Source organism: Psittacula echo (genome assembly GCF_963264785.1).
Source record: "Psittacula echo genome assembly, chromosome: 5".
Classification (NCBI taxonomy): Eukaryota; Metazoa; Chordata; class Aves; order Psittaciformes; family Psittacidae; genus Psittacula; species Psittacula echo.
The window spans coordinates 34,177,756-34,196,001 of NC_137739.1; the positions used below are offsets into that span (position 1 = coordinate 34,177,756).

Below are 18,246 nucleotides of genomic sequence, written 5' to 3' on the forward strand. Positions count from 1 at the left end.
GTTACTGGACTGTTTTTATCTCAACCCATGGGAGTTACATTCTTTCGATTCTCCTCCCCATCCCTCTGGGATGGTGGTTCTAATTTACAGCCGGGGCTTAAACCACAACATTTGTATATGCTATTTCAAGGATAAAATAGACTGGTTGCATTCAATCAAAACATAACAAAACTCAAGAATTCAAGTCTCTGAATTGCTAATTAATATTCTTAGTTTGGTTTTGAAAGCAAATAAAAATATACAGAATACGCAGAATTACCTGAAATATCCCTGGATGCTAATGGAGTTAACACTGTTCTGATAGTATTTACAGATTCATCTTTAAACATAAGTGACTATAGCATTATTTCTCTGCATTCAGAAACATTTCTTCAAATCAGCATTACCAGTGATATTTGATAACATCTGTTATCCAACAGCCCATTCTGTCTTCATCATAGTGATGTTTTTCGTCTGTTTTCAGGACAGTTTGTTTACTGCCTCCCCCAAGGGTGTGCATACATATGCAAATTGCAGTATGTATATTCAGAGCTCCAGTCCCTTGTAAATATTTCAAAATACTTGAAAATAACACTTTATGTTGTACCTCCTGTCAAGCAACATCCTGCTCTACTTAAACAGTGCTAGTAAGGCTACAGAAATCATTTGCCACCTAAAATAATTACATGGCCAATATTTGGCTTATTAAAACAAACAATGAACAATGACAACAACAACAAAAAATTAATACACCAGTAGCCCATAATGAAAACAAAATACTCACGACAGAACACACTCCTTCTCTCTGAAAGATCAGAAAGATCAGTTGTCTTAGAAGACCCATATTCATACCAGCAACTTAAAAAGTTTACTTTGTTGGAACCACATATGACTCAAAAATATCATGTCAATCTAGTTTTAATTCTAGTAAATTTACTATTCAGCTAGATGAAAAAAAAATCTGTCCTAGTATTTCTATACATGTAAACATGGCAGATATTTCTCTGAGGGTTGTCTGAGTTTCCTCCATTCTCTCCACCTGATATTTTTGCTGCTATAGTAACCAAATGCAATAGACAAAATAAGACAGCTCTCTCCACACAGGTGATACACAGGCTTTAGCAGCTGCACAAAAAATACACAAAAAAGAGGATAACTCTCATTGGATTAAGCATAAAATATTTTTTTACCTATTTTTCTACATTTATGTTAAAATCTTACCCTTTTTAACTTTAAAGTGCTATCTTCTCATTTGCAAACATACTATTACAGATACATGTTAAAGCTTCTAATACACAACTACTAATATTTAGCAACAGGTATAATTCAATACATGGCTATAAGTGCCTGCTGCTTCTTTTTGGTATACAATTATTAAAGATCTGTCACTTAAAGAAAGGTAAGAGAAAAGAAATGCAAACATTACATACATCTAACCTAAGTAACTGTATCATAGACTTTCCAAAGGAATGAACATGTAACAATGTGGTTAAAGTAAATCTAAAAACTGTCCAGCAGTCTTATAATAGAATCATAGAATAGTTAGGGTTGGAAAGGAACTTAAGATCATCAAGTTCCAACCCCCCTGCCATGGGCAGGGACACCTCACACTAAACCATGCCACCTAAGGCTCTGTCCAATCCGGCCTTGAACACCACCACGGATGCAGCATTCACAACTTCCTTGGGCAACCCATTCCAGTGCCTCACCACCCTCACAGTAAAGAATTTCTTCCTTATATCCAATCTAAACTTCTCCATTTAAGTTTGAACCCGTTACCCCTTGTTCTGTCACTACAGTCCCTGAAACATTTGAAACAGAGTCCATCCTCAGCATCCTTGGAGGCTCCCTTCAGATACTAGAAGGCTGCTATGAGATCTCCACGCAGCCTTCTCTTCTCCAGGCTGAACAGCCCCAACTTTCTCAGCCTCTCTTCATACAGGAGGTGCTCCACTCCCCTGATCATCCTCGTGGCCCTCCTCTGGACTTGTTCCAACAGTTCCATGTCCTTTTTATGTTGAGGACACCAGAACTGCACACAATACTCCAAGTGAGGTCTCACGAGAGCAGAGTAGAGGGGCAGGATCACCTCCTTTGACCTGCTGGTCATGCTCCTTTTGATGCAGCCCAGAATACGGTTGGCCTTCTGGGCTGCGAGCGCACACTGAAGCCGGCTCATGTTCAGTTTCTCATTGACCAACACCCCCAAGTCCTTCTTCGCAGGGCAAAAGATAATGCAGTTCAAGTTACAGATTCCAGGCAATATACTTTGTTTTCATCCACCAGTTACAACAGAGTTAAGGAAATCAGATTTTGGCTTAAAAAGCAGAACTGATGTGGTATTATTTAAAAAAGGGAAATGCCCTAGGAAAAACAGTAGTGAAATACAGTCTCAGCCTTCTACTGAAAGTATCCAGTTGTCATTTGATCAAGTGAAGCAAGGGCATCTGGTTCATAACTGACTCCTAATCAAGGTAAAATTACATCATTTATTGATACCATTTTCCAAAACTTCTTTTCAAATCTTTTTGACAGAAGATTGCTTCCCAAATAAGAAATGGCCAGAGCAGTCCACACATTTGTCATTTCTAGATTACCGTAAATTACTTTTCTGATGTTAAATGTGTCCTTTCAATAGATAAGTTTGTTGCAGCCTGAACAAGTTTGTGCTTACGCCCCCCACCGCCACTAATTCCCAGTCAATATCTGGCGACCACTGCTGGATTTGTCACTAATTGTAACCTAGAATCAACTCATAACATCACAACACCACTGAAGAACAAATTGACTTTTATGAAATCCTACTATTTCAGAGAGGATTCTTTATCTGTAAGACAAAAGTACGCTTGGTCAAAAGGATCCCATGATGGAAAGTTTCCAGAGACCCTGTAAATCCAGAGACTATCCTTTCAACTGTGTTCTGTTTGTGAAAGTCATTTCATCACAAGGTATGATCTGCAACACTGATTCCAAACTAATACACAATCCATACAAACACACACCATCACCAATTCCATACAAATCCCTGATGCCTGAGGGAAAATAACTGAAAACATGGCATAACCCCATTACAATTCCTGGGCCTAAAGACAGGGAGGTGCTAATAGCTCCTTTGATTTCAGCAGACATCCACAATACATCAACAGTGTCATTTGCCAGGAATTCAGATATGACTGTGATGAACAGCACTGGTGTCAAACCCACACTGTCGCACAGAAGCAGTACAAAACTTAGGAAACGAGAGCATCCCACACACTTGAAAATGATACCTTTAAAGCAATTTTAATTGATATATTAAAACCATCTAATTTTAAAAACACTTTGTATGTACTTCAGGCCAATAATAAAGCTTAGAAAAATGTTCTTCCAATGACTGTCTCCTGAGTAGTTACTATACACATACTCCTCTCTATATCCTTTCACCCATTCCCTATTCTTTTAGAATAAAACCACCCTGTCTCTATTAATCTTACTACATTGTAAAATTTTTCCCGCTTTTGATACCATCTCAGTATGAGTAACTGAAGTCTAGAGACGACAAGTTATGCCCATTCACCTGACTGCCCCCCAAATAAACACCTTCATTTCTCTTAAAAAAAAATTCTAACATACACGAACAGTCACTAAAACCATGTCACCACCAGCAAGTTGTTCTTTCAGTTCTGCCTGTAATGTTTTATCTGCTACTAAGATTACAAAAGCAGAAACAGCCTAGGGAAGTGTGACACTCAAAGGAGTTCTAGCCAAACACCTGTTTTTCCTTACACATGTACAAATCTTTGTATTAAATTTGATTGGACCTTTACAACAGAGTAATTAAAAAAATCAGTTAACAGGTGGAAGTTGAAACACAGATGCACAGTGCCTGTTGTCCAGACTGCCTTTGAGATTTGCTCCATTCCAAGATACCTGTTCTCCTCACTAAATAAAATGGAGCAGTTCCTTTGGATACCTGTCATGAGCCAAACCCCTCCAAGCAGCAAGCCATTCGCATACCATGTAACACCTGGGGTGACCTCCAGCTCAATAGCTGTCCCACAGTCTTTGTGCAAAGGCCTCTTCCATACACTGCAAAATATGTTCAATATCCTATATCATGCTGGCTTGCAGCAGGCGCCTTAACACAGCACTGGCCCTTGGACTTGTTCTGGGCTTGGGGAAGGGCAGTTCAGTTGTTTTTTTGTTGGGGTTTTGTTACTATTGTTGGTTTTGGTTGGTTGGTTGGTTTGGTTTTTAAACCATTTGAGAAGCACTTCACAAGGCTGTTCCAGAATATCTGAGCAGAGACCTATACAGTCATGCTCTACTTCTTTCCTCTCCAAGTCTACAAGAGAAGACACTGTCCTCAGTCTCCTGAAAGTCTTGCATGACCTTTCTCTGGGCCTCCTTTTTCTTGATTTTACAGTACTTTAAATTAAACGTAAAGTAAATTAGATGTCACATGATTTGAAACATAAAGCATTAAGAATTGTATGGTCAGCCATACAAACCACCAATCCAGGCCATTACAGCCTGATGCCAGCCTCTGTGACACATGAAGGGCTGGAGGCTGCTTAAACAGTGTTGGAAGATTAGGCTGGAAAAGGAAAAGCTATCTGGTGTTGTCCCATTCTCTTGCACTTTGGAGTGGTTTTAGAAGCAATGTAAAACTTTCTCTTAGACTCCATCGGGAAGATATCCAGTCATTCCATTACAGAAGGGATTACAGGAGCAATCTAGCATGCAGCAAGGATGACAGGAGTAGTCAGGGAGTGATCCAATGAACCAACAAGATGCCCAGATACACCACTCTGAATACATGCATTTCTTCTTTTTTTTTTTTTTTTTAATCAGACAATCAAGATAAAATGTGCTGGAAACCCATGGAAGTTATTGCATTGCTCTACAATAAATTGAAAAATGCCTAATCAACCTTTTTATTTATTTTTTTATAAATACCAGCCCAAGACAGCGAATGTAGAAAACCTAAAACCTAAGAAAACCACAGAATTACAATGGAAACAAGCAATACTTTGTGCATTTCGATTTCAGTACAAACCTACCAGTTTCTTCTAAAGACACTTTACATTTATTTTCTGTATGTCTGATATTTCTATAAGGCTAAAGCAGTATTGCTTAAGTATCCTATTTATATGGTCTTTTTTGCTTGTTTATTGGGGAGTGGGGGTTGTTTGGGTTTGGTTTTTTTAAAGATCTGGTAAAGATTTCCTCTCAAGCCCTAACATAGAACAGTGCTAAAATCAAAACCATCACAGTGAGAAGAAAGTTTTTAAGCATAAACCATATCAATGACATTTTTTCTACAAAAGGAAGAACTGTCAAACTACTGAACTACGGCAGGTAAAACTACTTACTCTTCTCGTAAAATAAATTCAATATTTTCTGGAGAAACCTGTCCTGTCACGGGATGTCTAAATGACGTGGTCTGCTGATTATGGCTGAAACGAAAAAAAAAAAAAAAAAGGAAAAAAAAAGAAAAAAGAAATTAATATTGCTAAATACGGTAAAATATATCTATGATCTCTAAAAGGAAAAACTTTTTACGCTGAAGCTTTGCTGCTGCTACTCTAGAAATGAAACATATTTCTGATGTACTTTTAAGAAATGTTTTCAGCTCCTTCCTGCATTCTTGTTGACTTTGCCAATGACACACTACCATTTAATTATTAAACAGGTTAATGTTTTAAAAGTAAGCTAGTTGCAATCCTTCGTTAGGGAGACACAGTTAAATTTATGATTATCTATACCTAATGGTTAGCAAATTATTTAAACATAACATAGAAAATACACCACATAAATTACTGATTTGTTCTTTTGTAAATGTCACAGACTAGAACCAGTAAAATAATTAAAAATGTCACTTGACATTTTACACAATTTGTAATATTTAATAAGATCACTGGCAGATTTTGTAGAAGCCATTTGCTGCATGCTTTTTTTTTTTCCTCTAGTATGGTATTTCTTCAATGTTATTTCCCTTACACCTCAATGCAGAGGTTCATATAACCTTAGCAGTTCAGCTGCACGGCGAATATAAAACAACATAATTTAATATTTCATCTGAGTTGGAGTTTGGATTTTCTATCAACTGTCCCTTCAGAGTACTATCTAGATGTTTTGCAATGCTCAGTGAAATAGTGCTATCCATTAAAGAAAATTATTGTATCTGTGTATCCCTTCAGAGTACTATCTAGATGTTTTGCAATGCTCAGTGAAATACTGCTATCCATTAAAGAAAATTATTGTATCTGTGTAACTGTACTCATATAATGCAAAAATACAGAGTGAAGAAAGTTTATTTCAAGATAAACTGATAGTCTTCCCTCCTCTCCAAAGTCAATCATTTCAATTAATTGTATAGAAAACACAAGACAATTTCTAGATTCTCATACGTCATAAGCCCTTAATTATGCAGGCCTGTCGAAAGAAACATCTATAAAAACCTATAAAAATCACAAATTTTAAAGAAATAAGGAACCAAAATTCTTACTTTGGTTAGAATTAGAAAGGTTGTGGCTGACATGCAGTTAAGGAGACTTAGAATTATACAAAGTCACGAGCCAAGAGCTCGCTTATTTAAGGTTCTGATTTTTTATGGGTTTAGTTCACAATAGTCAGGTAAACAACATCCAAAACTAGAATTCCCATCAAATGCAGAAAAACATTACTGAGTATATTCAGAAAACAAACATAAAAAGACCTCAAAGAGCCAAAAATGAACACCTCATCATTTTTTATTTTTTTATTTATTTTCATTTTAGAGAAGATTTGGGTTTAACTGTCTAGCACTGCAGGATTTCCCCCAGGAATAGAATAAGATATAAAAAAACATTTTGGGGTTTCAAAGTAATGAAATTCCAAAGCAGTAATACCCTTTCAGTAAAGGACAGCTAAAAATCAAGCAGCTTATGCAGCCATAATATTCAAATGTAAATAGTTCAGAACATGCCTTGATTTAAAAAAATCAAACACAACCTAGCAAAACACACCACCAAAAGCAACCACCCAATGCAATAAACACACACACCTTCAAAAACACCCTCCCCAAAACAAATAAAAAACCCCACCAGAAAATCAAACAAACCACAATCAAACTCCCAAATTGCTCACATAAAGTCCCACTTACAGCATGATTGGCAGAGGATGTTTTCTGTGTTATGAACTTTTCACCCCTTTTTCCAATATGCCTTGCTACAAGATGTCATATATAAGGGACCAATAAAGTGAACATTTTCAATAATAAACTGAAAGCTGTGACAACTTATGTTACACCGAAATGACTTTTTCCAGCCTCACCTATTGCAAAACTCCTAACCCTACAGCCACTAAAAACTGTGAACAAGATATTACTTCATTAACTACCCCATGGCACCAGCAACAGCATTCACTCCCTAGGCTGGTGAGAAGTGACCTCTGCTACAGAAGTGAGTTAATGAAGTTCCTTTGCAGTTTCTAACTCTTCAGTTTTCCTTTGAAATCAGAGATCAGGAGAAAGTATTTCCATTAAGCCTGCAGTGTAACATGTACAAAGCAACCGTCATCTTTTTCTCACAAAAGGACTGAGGAGTATTGTTTTCTAAACAAGCATTTTTATGTGAGTTCATATTCTAATTTTGGGTATACATCCAAAGAAACAACCAGAAACTTGAAGATGTTTTCAAAGAAAATAATACATAAGTATAAAAATAACATTTATCACACAGTCCCGTTTTAAGCTGAAAGTCTTTCCTTTCAAATCAGGACTGACGAAGTCTGTTTAACCTCTCATATTTAGGCTAGGAGTACCAACTAAAATGCAGATACATTGCTAGCTTTAAAAAAGAAAGTACCTTGTCAGCTTTATTCTCTAGAGGCAAACAAACTGTCAAGAAGCTCTCATCTGAAGGCTTCTAGTCTTTAACAACTCACTCTTCAGTTAAGACTAAGAAAAGAGATTACATTCCAGAAGTCACAAGTTATTTAGGAAATTAAGTTACCCATTATACCACACTAGCACTTTTACAAATGTTTTATTATTTCCCATTAAATAAATTCACCAAGCCTTCCAAAGGTGAGTAAGTCCTCTTGCTGGAATTAAAGAGCAAGTCCATTACTAACAGACTAAATATTACTTGCCAATAATAAAAGTTACAGATGGAAAGTAAACATTTCTTAAATATCTGAACAACTGCATTTTGGGACAAGGTTTGCACTTTGAACAGTAAGAGCAGTGAAACAGAAGGATAATTTCTTTACTACATAAAATGCACATGGTGATTCCCAGCCAAAGAGAAGGCATACAAAACCAAAACTTTCTGCAAATCTGCAGCTTCAATACTTATGACTTGACTAGGAAGACAGAAACTAAACCACTGCCACTAACAGTGTTTGCAGACACATAGTGGTTTATTGGAACTTGAAAAGTGAGAGTTTAAGTGTTTTGCCTCATAGGATTCATTCAGAATAAGCAATACTATTTAAAACAATCTATGCAACAGGTGGCTAATGCCCTGCAACAAGGAATTAGATAGCAGGAAGACTTTTGTCTACAATGAGAGCACTCAAACACCGGAAGAGGTTGCCTAGCAAGACTGCGGAATCGCCATCCTTGGAAAAAATCCGAAACATGGCCATCTAAGTCCCCGAGCAACTGAATCGAACTTTGTAAGTTGGTTCCAACTTTAAGTTGGCCTAGCTCTGAACAGGAGCGGCTGGGTCAGATGGGGTCCAGAGGTTCTTTCCAACTTAAACTATTCTGTTCTGTCATTCTCTGCTGCTCCCTCCATCCTTCTCTGCAAATATAATTTAAATCTTAAAATACCTTTGAAGCCTTCCCAGTAGTCAAATAGACATATTCTGAGAATATCAGTAGTACCTCATTTTGATCAGAACAAGAGAAACTGCAATATTAGACTTACAGATTTAGATTATGGTTGATTTTTGTTGTTTTCATATCCTTTAAATATTTGCGTCACAGTAATACCTGCTTGCACAAAAATAATTACAACAATGTCTCCAGTGGTAGTGATCTAGTAAACTTGTTGCAGGGAAAGTTCTCCTTCCTTTCCAAGCACAAACCCAGAAGACTTAGTCCAGTTGTTCTCCAGACACATCAGCCAATCAGTAGTTCCTCCAAATAACAACTGCTGAATGTGTTTCTATTGTCCAGAAATCTACCATTTATAACAGGCACAATAAATGAGCCTTAATAAAAGGACACAATGTGCTGCTCTACTCTTCATGCCCCCCTTTTTTTTTAATCTCCCACTAGAGAAAACAAAGCTGGGAAAGCTTATGATGCTTCACCATGTGAATTCTGAACATTGTGTAACTTGTATTGGTACACCACCACGCATGTGAAATGCCAAGCTAACTTTTCTATTAAAACTATGAATTTTCTGTGTGATAAATTATCCCATTTTCCCTAGTAATCATATTTTAATTTGAACAGTTTTGTATTACTCTGATTTTGTATAATTATTAATCAACTTAACCACCAAGGCAAAGCAAGTATGAAAATATCAAAAATTCACGCAAAAATTACATTCACTAGCATCTACCACTACCATCATTATTAAATTACACTATAGACCATTTAAAAGTACTTCTGAATTTCAAAATTACAGAACACCATTTTCCAAGGCTTGCTCTTGGTTTGTAATAGTTAAGACTCAGACTTTTCATAACAGAGTCACAGTTCAAACACCAGTTCTTTCTCATTAGATATTACAAGACAAATTCTACCATTTCACAGCATGCATACACAACATTTACAAGCGTTAAGTGTGGGCAGTCACCCACTGCTTTAAGACCGATGTACTATAGCAGTTTAGAAAGACTCAAGACCTTCAAGATGTGAACAGTGTTATCCAACTAACATTAGCCACATGTGAAAGCATGCTGTTTGAGCACCTAATGTTGGCCCTGGGTTCAGTGGGTGGAACCAGATAACCTTACAAAGTGGATGATTACTCCTGCTGGGTGGATGGGAGTGCACAGACAGACACCTGTATCTTACGATAACACCTTTCTGTTCACCATCAGAACACATCCTAAACCATTGCTCAAGTGTTGATTAAGCAAGTCTGCAAATTTTACATTGCCTATGCTTTGCTTGCAGTAACCTAACCTACAATATGATGAAATTTAAGTGATTTAAGCACAGGGAAAACTACACAATTACAATCTAGTCTCCATTCCTATAGTGCAATTGACAAAGGCAGGCATTTTTAACTGCATGGATCCTTTTGCAGAACTCCTAATTAACGTAACTTTAACATGATTTCACCTATTCAGAGGGTTGTGGTTTTTTCTCCTTTTTTTTTTTTTTTTTTTTTTTTTTTTTTTTTTTTTTTTTTCTTTCATTTCATTTTGTATTCAAGTCGAAGCCAAGTTTTAATAATTAACTTTTGGACATGACTGATGCTGATGACCTTTCATCTAAAGTCAAGCAAGTTTATAGATTGCCTCTAGAGTAATCTACATGCCCAGGCAGATGAAGCTGAAATGTACAAATCAACTACTGATTGAATCTACATCACATTAACAGATCTATAGTTGCAAGAAAAATTCATGTTGTCATTGGACAGGCTGTTCTATAAATTATTATAAGCCTTTTTTAGAGTACTTATTTTCCATATAGGCTGATGTTTTTACACTTACCTGCAAGACCAGATAAGCGTGAACACCTGTATGTTGAATTCCCCATTGATGATAGTTATGCAGGAGCACCCACAAGGTAAAATCCTTGCTGCACTTTAATCAGTGTCTGGGAGACCTTCTTAAGGCCAAAATTTCACCCCTTTATACAGTGTTTTAACCTATAAACTATTGCATGAGAATCACAAAGTGATTCTTTCACATCTCACATCCTCCTTAGGCTATCAGCCTGAGAATTCACAAGTGTTTAGCTATTTAGTGAGAATACAATTCTGTAAGTATCTTGAGCAGCAATGTCTGTGACTACAATCAGTCAACACAAGAGTCTGTGCTTATACAGATAGCTAAGGCGACAGCTGGCATGACATCAGATTAGATTGTAAACTGACAGTCATGCTGTCACATAGCAGCCTTCCTTCTACCTAGCTCACTTATGATAAGGTAAAAAATGAACTGCAAGTGTCTTTGGAACTAAGTCAATTTTTTTTTTCCAGTCTTAATGAACTACCAAAAATAATTTTTACTACCCAAGAGTAGTATTGGCAGGAAAGGTTTTGTTGTTAATGAACATCCTTGTTAGAACAGATCTAATAAATCAATGGTAAGCTAATATGAAAAATGCCACAGAATCACTACATTCCATCACCAAAAGAATAGATAAAAAGATGAATACACTATCATCACAGGATCATGACAGATTTCCATAAGTAATACAGGCTGAAGTCATCCACTTATTCTCAATTCCTTTTGATGCGTATCAGGAGGCATCATCAGGTTTTTATTAACTCACGAAAAACACATTCAAGTAACTTGAAATTCAGGAAGGGCATTAAAGTTTTAAAGACAAGGAACTCCTTAGAAAACAGAACATTCCTGAAAAGTGAAATTTGATTCTATTTCCTTACTTCTGCAGTTTTAGGAAAAATTACAGTCTCTGCCTTCAAAATTGAAAATTAAATTTAAAAATTCTCTGATCACAGAAAAATAAAATTATAAAGGTAAATCCTCTCATTATTATATCACGTCATCTTAATTCAGGCTTGGAACTCACTTAAGACTGTTCCTTTCTTTCCCACTAAAGTATTTGAAGATTGTCAGGTAATTCTCCATCAAACTCCAAAATAAAATCTAGTACCTTTAAAACCATCTATCTAAATTAATTTGGAACTTTACTATCTAACAAAAGCAATCTCTTAGAGACAATGAAACATCACTAATGTCACAACGTGAACAGCAGACTCCATCGATTGTACATTCCTTACAGGTAGCATATGAACATCTAAGCCAAAGCTTAAAGTTTGAAATGGAAATAGGAGTAGATCCAACAGTAAAATACAGGCATCTGTGATATAAACATATATTTGTATACACTCATATGTATACTCATATATACACACATACACACACCCCCCTTGTGTCCAACGCTGGCACAGGTATTTCAGCAATAACTATGACTTCTATAGGATTAAGGGGTTGGGAAAAACAGTATCAGCAGTCCAATCTCATGCAGCAACTCTGAAGAGAGATGCTCACTTAGAAAAGAAGTTTGGTTTTTTAATCAAACATTTTGGGAAGTATGGAGGTATTTGATTTTCCACTGGGGGTCATTGGTATGACAGGAAAGCAGCAACTTAACTTTTTCACTACTCAATTTTGTACTACACATAAAGCAGCATTTGCCCTAAAGCCATTCACACAAAAGAACTATGCAAACCTAACATAACCACCCTACAGTAGCAGAGTTGCAGAACAGTTAGACATGAAATGCTGCTATAAGCCAGCCCTGCCACAAGGCAACAACATACAGAGAGCAACACGTGGCATTACTTATTTCTTCTGGATCTGATACACAAACTAAATTAATAAATTCATTAACAACAAAAAAAGTAATGATTCCATCCCTGGCAGTGTTCAGGGCCAGGCTGGACAGAGCCTTGGGCGACATGGTCTAGCGTGAGGCATTCCTGCCCATGGCAGCGAGGTTGGAACTAGATAATCTTAAGGTCTTGTCCAACCCTAATTATTCTATGATATCACTAAGTAATATGATTAAAACACTCTGGGTAAAAGTAGCATGCCCTAAAATTCCAATGTCAAACACAATTTAAAGAGTTTGGTGAGGAAGCTGTACAACAGGGATTGCCACATAAGCATAGTATTTTGGGAAAAGTACTTAAGGGAAGCTTTACACAAAGAAAGTATTTCAATTTTTAAGCCATAACAAAACTGTTCAAAATAAAAGAGATAGTCATATGCATAGTATCTAAAATTCCCAATGAACACTGAATTCCCTCAGCAGTCCTACTTGAACACATTTTACTTTGCTGCAAAGACTTACATAGTAACAGACACATGATCCACATCATTCTAAATACGAAAACAAAGACAAGTTTTCCAGCATTCAGCTTTCATCTAAGTAACAAGCCATACAGTGAAGACAGTTGAAACAATTTCACACATCTATGAAAACTGAATGAAACAGCTTCCAAAAAACTTTATTCCTCTGCCATGTAAGACATATAACCTCAAAATATTTCCTCTTCATCAGCTTTTTAACGATGAAGATAGATTTCAGCTTCTTAAGACAAACACATTCTGATGCATAGTAAGAAAAAGTGATTATCAGAGGACAATACTGCATACTGAACCTTGCTGGGCTGCAGTGTGGTATGCCCTTGGACAATATGGAAACACACTACCCCTTTCCCTAAAATTGAAATGTTTTATCTATACCATGGGAATGAAGTTTTAATCAAATACCGTTTTCTTACAAAATCACATGTGGCTAGAACAGAATTAAAGAATTATAGCTGGTATCCATCAAGTTCTCTCGGGGCTATAGTCTAGAATACTCTACCTAATTTCAAACCTCCTTGTACTGGAAACGCATCATCAAACTGAAGCAAATTCAACATAGTTGAATAGAAATCAAGACAGTCAGGAGTGCTGAGGAGAGGCTGAGGAAGCCAGCTTTGCTCAGCCTGGAGAAAGAACAGCTTCAGGGGGACCCACCAGCAGCCTCCTGCAAGGAGGTAATCAAGAAGTCTTCACAGTAGTGCACAATGGGAGTACAAGAGAGAGCAGGCACAAACTGAAACAGGAGAGCTTCAGACTGCATGTAGGGGAAGGTTTTTCACCGTGAGGATACGAAGATGTATCATGAGGATGGTAAAGTACTGGAACAGGTTGCCCAGGGAGGTCATTTAGGTTTTCAACACCTGAGGGAGAAAGACTTGAGCAATCCCGTCTGACCTCACTACTGACCTTGCACTGAGCAGGAGCACTAGAGACCTCCTCAGGTCTCACTCAAACCAGATTGTCCTATTACCATAAGGTTGGGTATAGTTCCTGTTTCTACCACAAAGTAAAAAAAAAAAAAAAAAAAAAAACAAACCCACACCCAAAAAAACCCCATGCAATCAAAACACACACACACACAAAAGTTTCACAGAATAGAATAATGCAAAAACTCTACATCACGTAGGGACTAAAACTCAAAATAGCATTACATTAAAACCTGGTTTCTTCCTTCAACCTTTAATAACACCACGAATTAACTTTATCATTAAATAACTAAATCCAAAGTCTACATTTTACTAACAAGTATTTAATGAAAGAAGAGAATTTATGTAGCCTGAGTTCCTGTGGCTATGTGCTTCTTATCTTATAGGACACATGTTTCAGCCAATGCCTTTCCTGTAGTTAAAGTCATTCAAAACGAGCATGGGTCTGTCTCAGTCCCTCTCTAGCCCTACTCATATCCTCTACTGCTTCACAATGCTGTTGAGGTACTGACTGTAATCCTTCAGACACCAGGATAAAGAATAAACAAGGACATTAATATCATATTTGCGGAAGTATAGTTTAATATGATGAAATCACAATTCCCACAGTGGACACCTATTCTTGTGGGTTGGCTGTTCATGTTTACTGGTACATATGTTAATAAAAGTTCCTTCATTAGGAACTAACTGTTTCTGCCTATCTTGTGGTTGATTCTGGAACACTTCAAACTCTGTTCATATTCAGCTTGAGCCAGAAAAAAAAAAAAAAAAAAAAAAGGCAACAAAGTTATTTCCTTTGGCTTGTGTGATTCCTCACAGCTTAAGAGGAGTTTCTCCTTCCCCAATCTCATTCAATTCACTGTGCTGGATAAAACATGATGCATCTCCTCCAAATTTAAATGCATTTATAAAATATTTTTTCTTATCAAATCTTCATATAAAATGGACTACAGTGCTCCTGAAAGGCACATAACATCAAGCTTTTGCTTGAAAAGACTAGTAATACAAGATCATCTTGCCCAGAGTGACAAGTATGAATTAACAGACTCTTCAGAGCTTTGAATTACACACCTACTGGTTTCTTTCCTTTCCAAAGAAGCCCAGCACATACAGCACTGGAATACTGACACATATGAAAACCATGATGCTAGCATCAGTTCACAGAACGCTACTGTAAGTCACATACAAATCCAGGCCAACCCAGAGCCAAATTTAAGCGCTTATTTGCACTGTCAAAGACTAGTAATTCTTAAATTAAAATAAAATTTAACAATCAGATTAATCATGCACTATTATCAATTACTGTGTATTAATCACACTCATACCTCATACCATATAATATGGTTCTTAGGCCAAAGCTATAAAGTGGATAAAACCTTACTAAAATGTTATTTCCCCAAATGTTTCTATCATAGAAGTTACCCACTGTGTACTGAGAAACCCACTACAATTCACAGCCTAAAACTTAACATTAAGATTAACATTTTAGGGATTGGAACTGTAACACAGACACAGAAGATTCCCTTTTTAGATTATGCATAGAGTTTATAAATTATCCACAAATGTCTTTTACATTCAAAAACATCAACAGAAAAAAAGCTATCAGTTATTGATGACTTCAGTCAAACTTGCTCAAAGAAATAACTCATCCTTAAGGAGATGCAGAAATACTCAGTGGCTCCAAGTCCCAAGACAAGCAGAGAAACTCCTAAGACATTTCCAAACAATCACAGAATTTTTGCTATAAAGTATTCCCTTTGGCATCTATAAAATAGAAAATATGATAAAATATACATAACACTACTAAGAAAAACTTTACACAAAACCAACCAACCAAAACTGATTAAGATATTACGAATTTCAACATGTGATAGAACAATTCCAATCTCTAAAACTTTCCTGGTTTTAATACTCCTTATTTTGCTAAATGCACAAACCTAAGCAAACTGTTTTGAAAATGAACATTTTTAGTGTGTGTAATGCCAGAATTTTCTTTGCTAAACGTAAACCAATGAATGAATTCTGCAGAACAAAGGCAATTATTTTCAGTCATCCAGTGTCTCCTCCCCAGCCCTCAAATCCACCACTAAGTAATCAAAGCACGTTAAGTCACAACATAACCTGTAGCTATGAGCTAATAACAATTTACGTTATTGGCAGAAATGATGCTAAGTTTAGCGTATTGAATATCTAAGTATGTAAACCAAACATAAACAAACTTTAACAAAACTCTTATATAGCCACATTCTCAGTTTAATTTCTTGAATCAACACACTGCATGACCAGAAGGTGAAAATTTGAGAATAAAATATTAAAATACAATCAGACAGCTGTGAGAAAAGCGGTACTGAAAACAACCCAAGCACGGAAGAAACATTTGCATTTTCTTAATGTCACTAAGTAGACACATTAAAAGTGCCCAAACAGCCAGCTCAGAAAAAAGCCCACAGTAGACACTACTGATGACAATAGGAAGATCTAATGGCTAAGGAAAATAGCACAAGGAATGTATAAAGAAACAAATTTTCACTTTTTCCATCTCAAAAATAGCTTTACCTAGCAAACGCATTTTTAAAACTACTTTGTTGTGCTTCCATGAAGTGGTTTGGAGGTTTCATTTATATCAGCAAACATCAATAGGCATTACTGGATAGCTAGCATGCAGTTGTCCAGGGACAGCATGAATCTTCAAAATCAGGTCTGAATTAGACTCCATGAGAAATCACATTATCCCATCAGGAAAGATGAAAACTACTCCCTTAAATGCATGAAGAGTGTTATTATTTTTCAAAGTAACTGGAAGGATGAAGCAACTACCACCTTTCACAGTAAGTCAACAACTGGAAGTCAACAGCCAAATTTAACAGCCAAACCAGATGAAAGCAGGCTCCTTAACTTTGGTTCAGGGCGCAAGGCTGCAGCAAAATGCAGCCAAAAGGTAGTTCTTAATACATGGCTATATATAGTAGAGCTATCAGCTACATTCCTCCTGCACCACTTAAGCAGCATGTTACGGCTGCTTTGTCTGGTTCTCGTCCTGTAGCTCCACTGTAGTGAAGCCCCCACTGGAGCACTCCTTTCTCACCAAAGTGAAGCCTGTGCAGATAACACCTCCAAGAGTGCAACAGCACTGCTTCTCCTGCTGCTTTATCGCTGGGTTTTTCACAGCCTACACAACTCCACAACAGAGTTCACTTAGCTGAATATCAGAGACATATGCCCAGCCAGTATTACCCACCTCTCACCTTTGTAATGCAAGGACTAGTTCTCTGCCATCTCCCCAAACTGGGCAGCGACCTGGCAGGACAGCTTTATGCTGGTTCATTTTCTGAGTTCACAGCACCTCCACTGTTTGCTGTTGTCAAATAACATGGCCAGAGCACTCTGGAGTGCTCTAGTTCACGTCTCACCACTCAAGCGGCTTTCCTCCGGTCAGCCAACACACAGGCAAGGGCAACCCCGAAGCGAGAGGATCTGGGAGCAGGCAAGCTCTCACAACGCTGATGAGGCCTGGGGTGAGGACAGGGAGCACTGGCAGGATTAGAGACTGAAAGAAATTCCAAAAACTTCTTCAGATCCTGCATTAAATCCTTTCAATGCCAAGCAAGGCTCTAACAAGCATGTGACTGAAACTTGGCAGCTATGAAGGTGAAGTAACTTCACATGAAATAATATTTGTTCTTTAGGTAATTATTTAACAGTACATACAATGACAGAATGCCTTTGAAAAATGTGCATCTTCCACTTACAGAAAATTCTGTAATCTCTTGGAAATATAGGTATTAAACAGTCCTTCACTTAACTCCTTCAGGGAATTAAAAGAGTTGTTTGCCCTTCAGATGCAGCAAGATCAAAAATGAAGTGCTCCAAAGCACATGAGTGAGTAGAGCCAGACTAAGAGCTGGACACTCCAGATAAGTTCAGACCAGCACTAGTAAAAATGGTTTTCTTAATGCTAACTTTTAAAATATAAAAACACCCTGAGCACAACATGATGAATATGATATGGATACATATGATCAGGAGCATTACATGCAGCGTAGTAGCTTTTCATGCTTTCAGTGCTTCAGTTGCATTTTAATTTAGTACTTAGCGAACATGCATAATGTTCTAAAAACCACTTAGATAAATGTATAATCTAGCAATTTAATTATTTGCAGAAGAAGATTTCAGTTTCGGGGTTCTTTGGTGCATTTGTTTTGCTTTGTACACTGACCCCTCAGTACAATTAAACCACCACCACACTGCAACATCGTTAAGAATTTTCTCAAGAATTTGTGCGATCTCCTCCTCCTCTGCAAAACTACATTTGGCATTACAGCAATCGAAACCAAAGCAAAGATTT

General features: G+C 37.0%; 1 protein-coding gene across 1 annotated transcript in view; it reads right to left on the minus strand.

Moving 5' to 3' along the window:
• Nucleotides 1-18,246, minus strand: part of PLEKHA7 (pleckstrin homology domain containing A7) — a gene marked incomplete at both ends in the record, with an annotated part of 168,407 nt that overhangs the window by 68,244 nt on the left and 81,917 nt on the right. Inside the window, one exon of the mRNA XM_080618768.1 lies at nucleotides 5,334-5,417. Within this exon, the coding sequence (XP_080474894.1) occupies nucleotides 5,334-5,417 (84 nt within the window). The remainder of the gene's footprint in view (nucleotides 1-5,333; nucleotides 5,418-18,246) is intronic.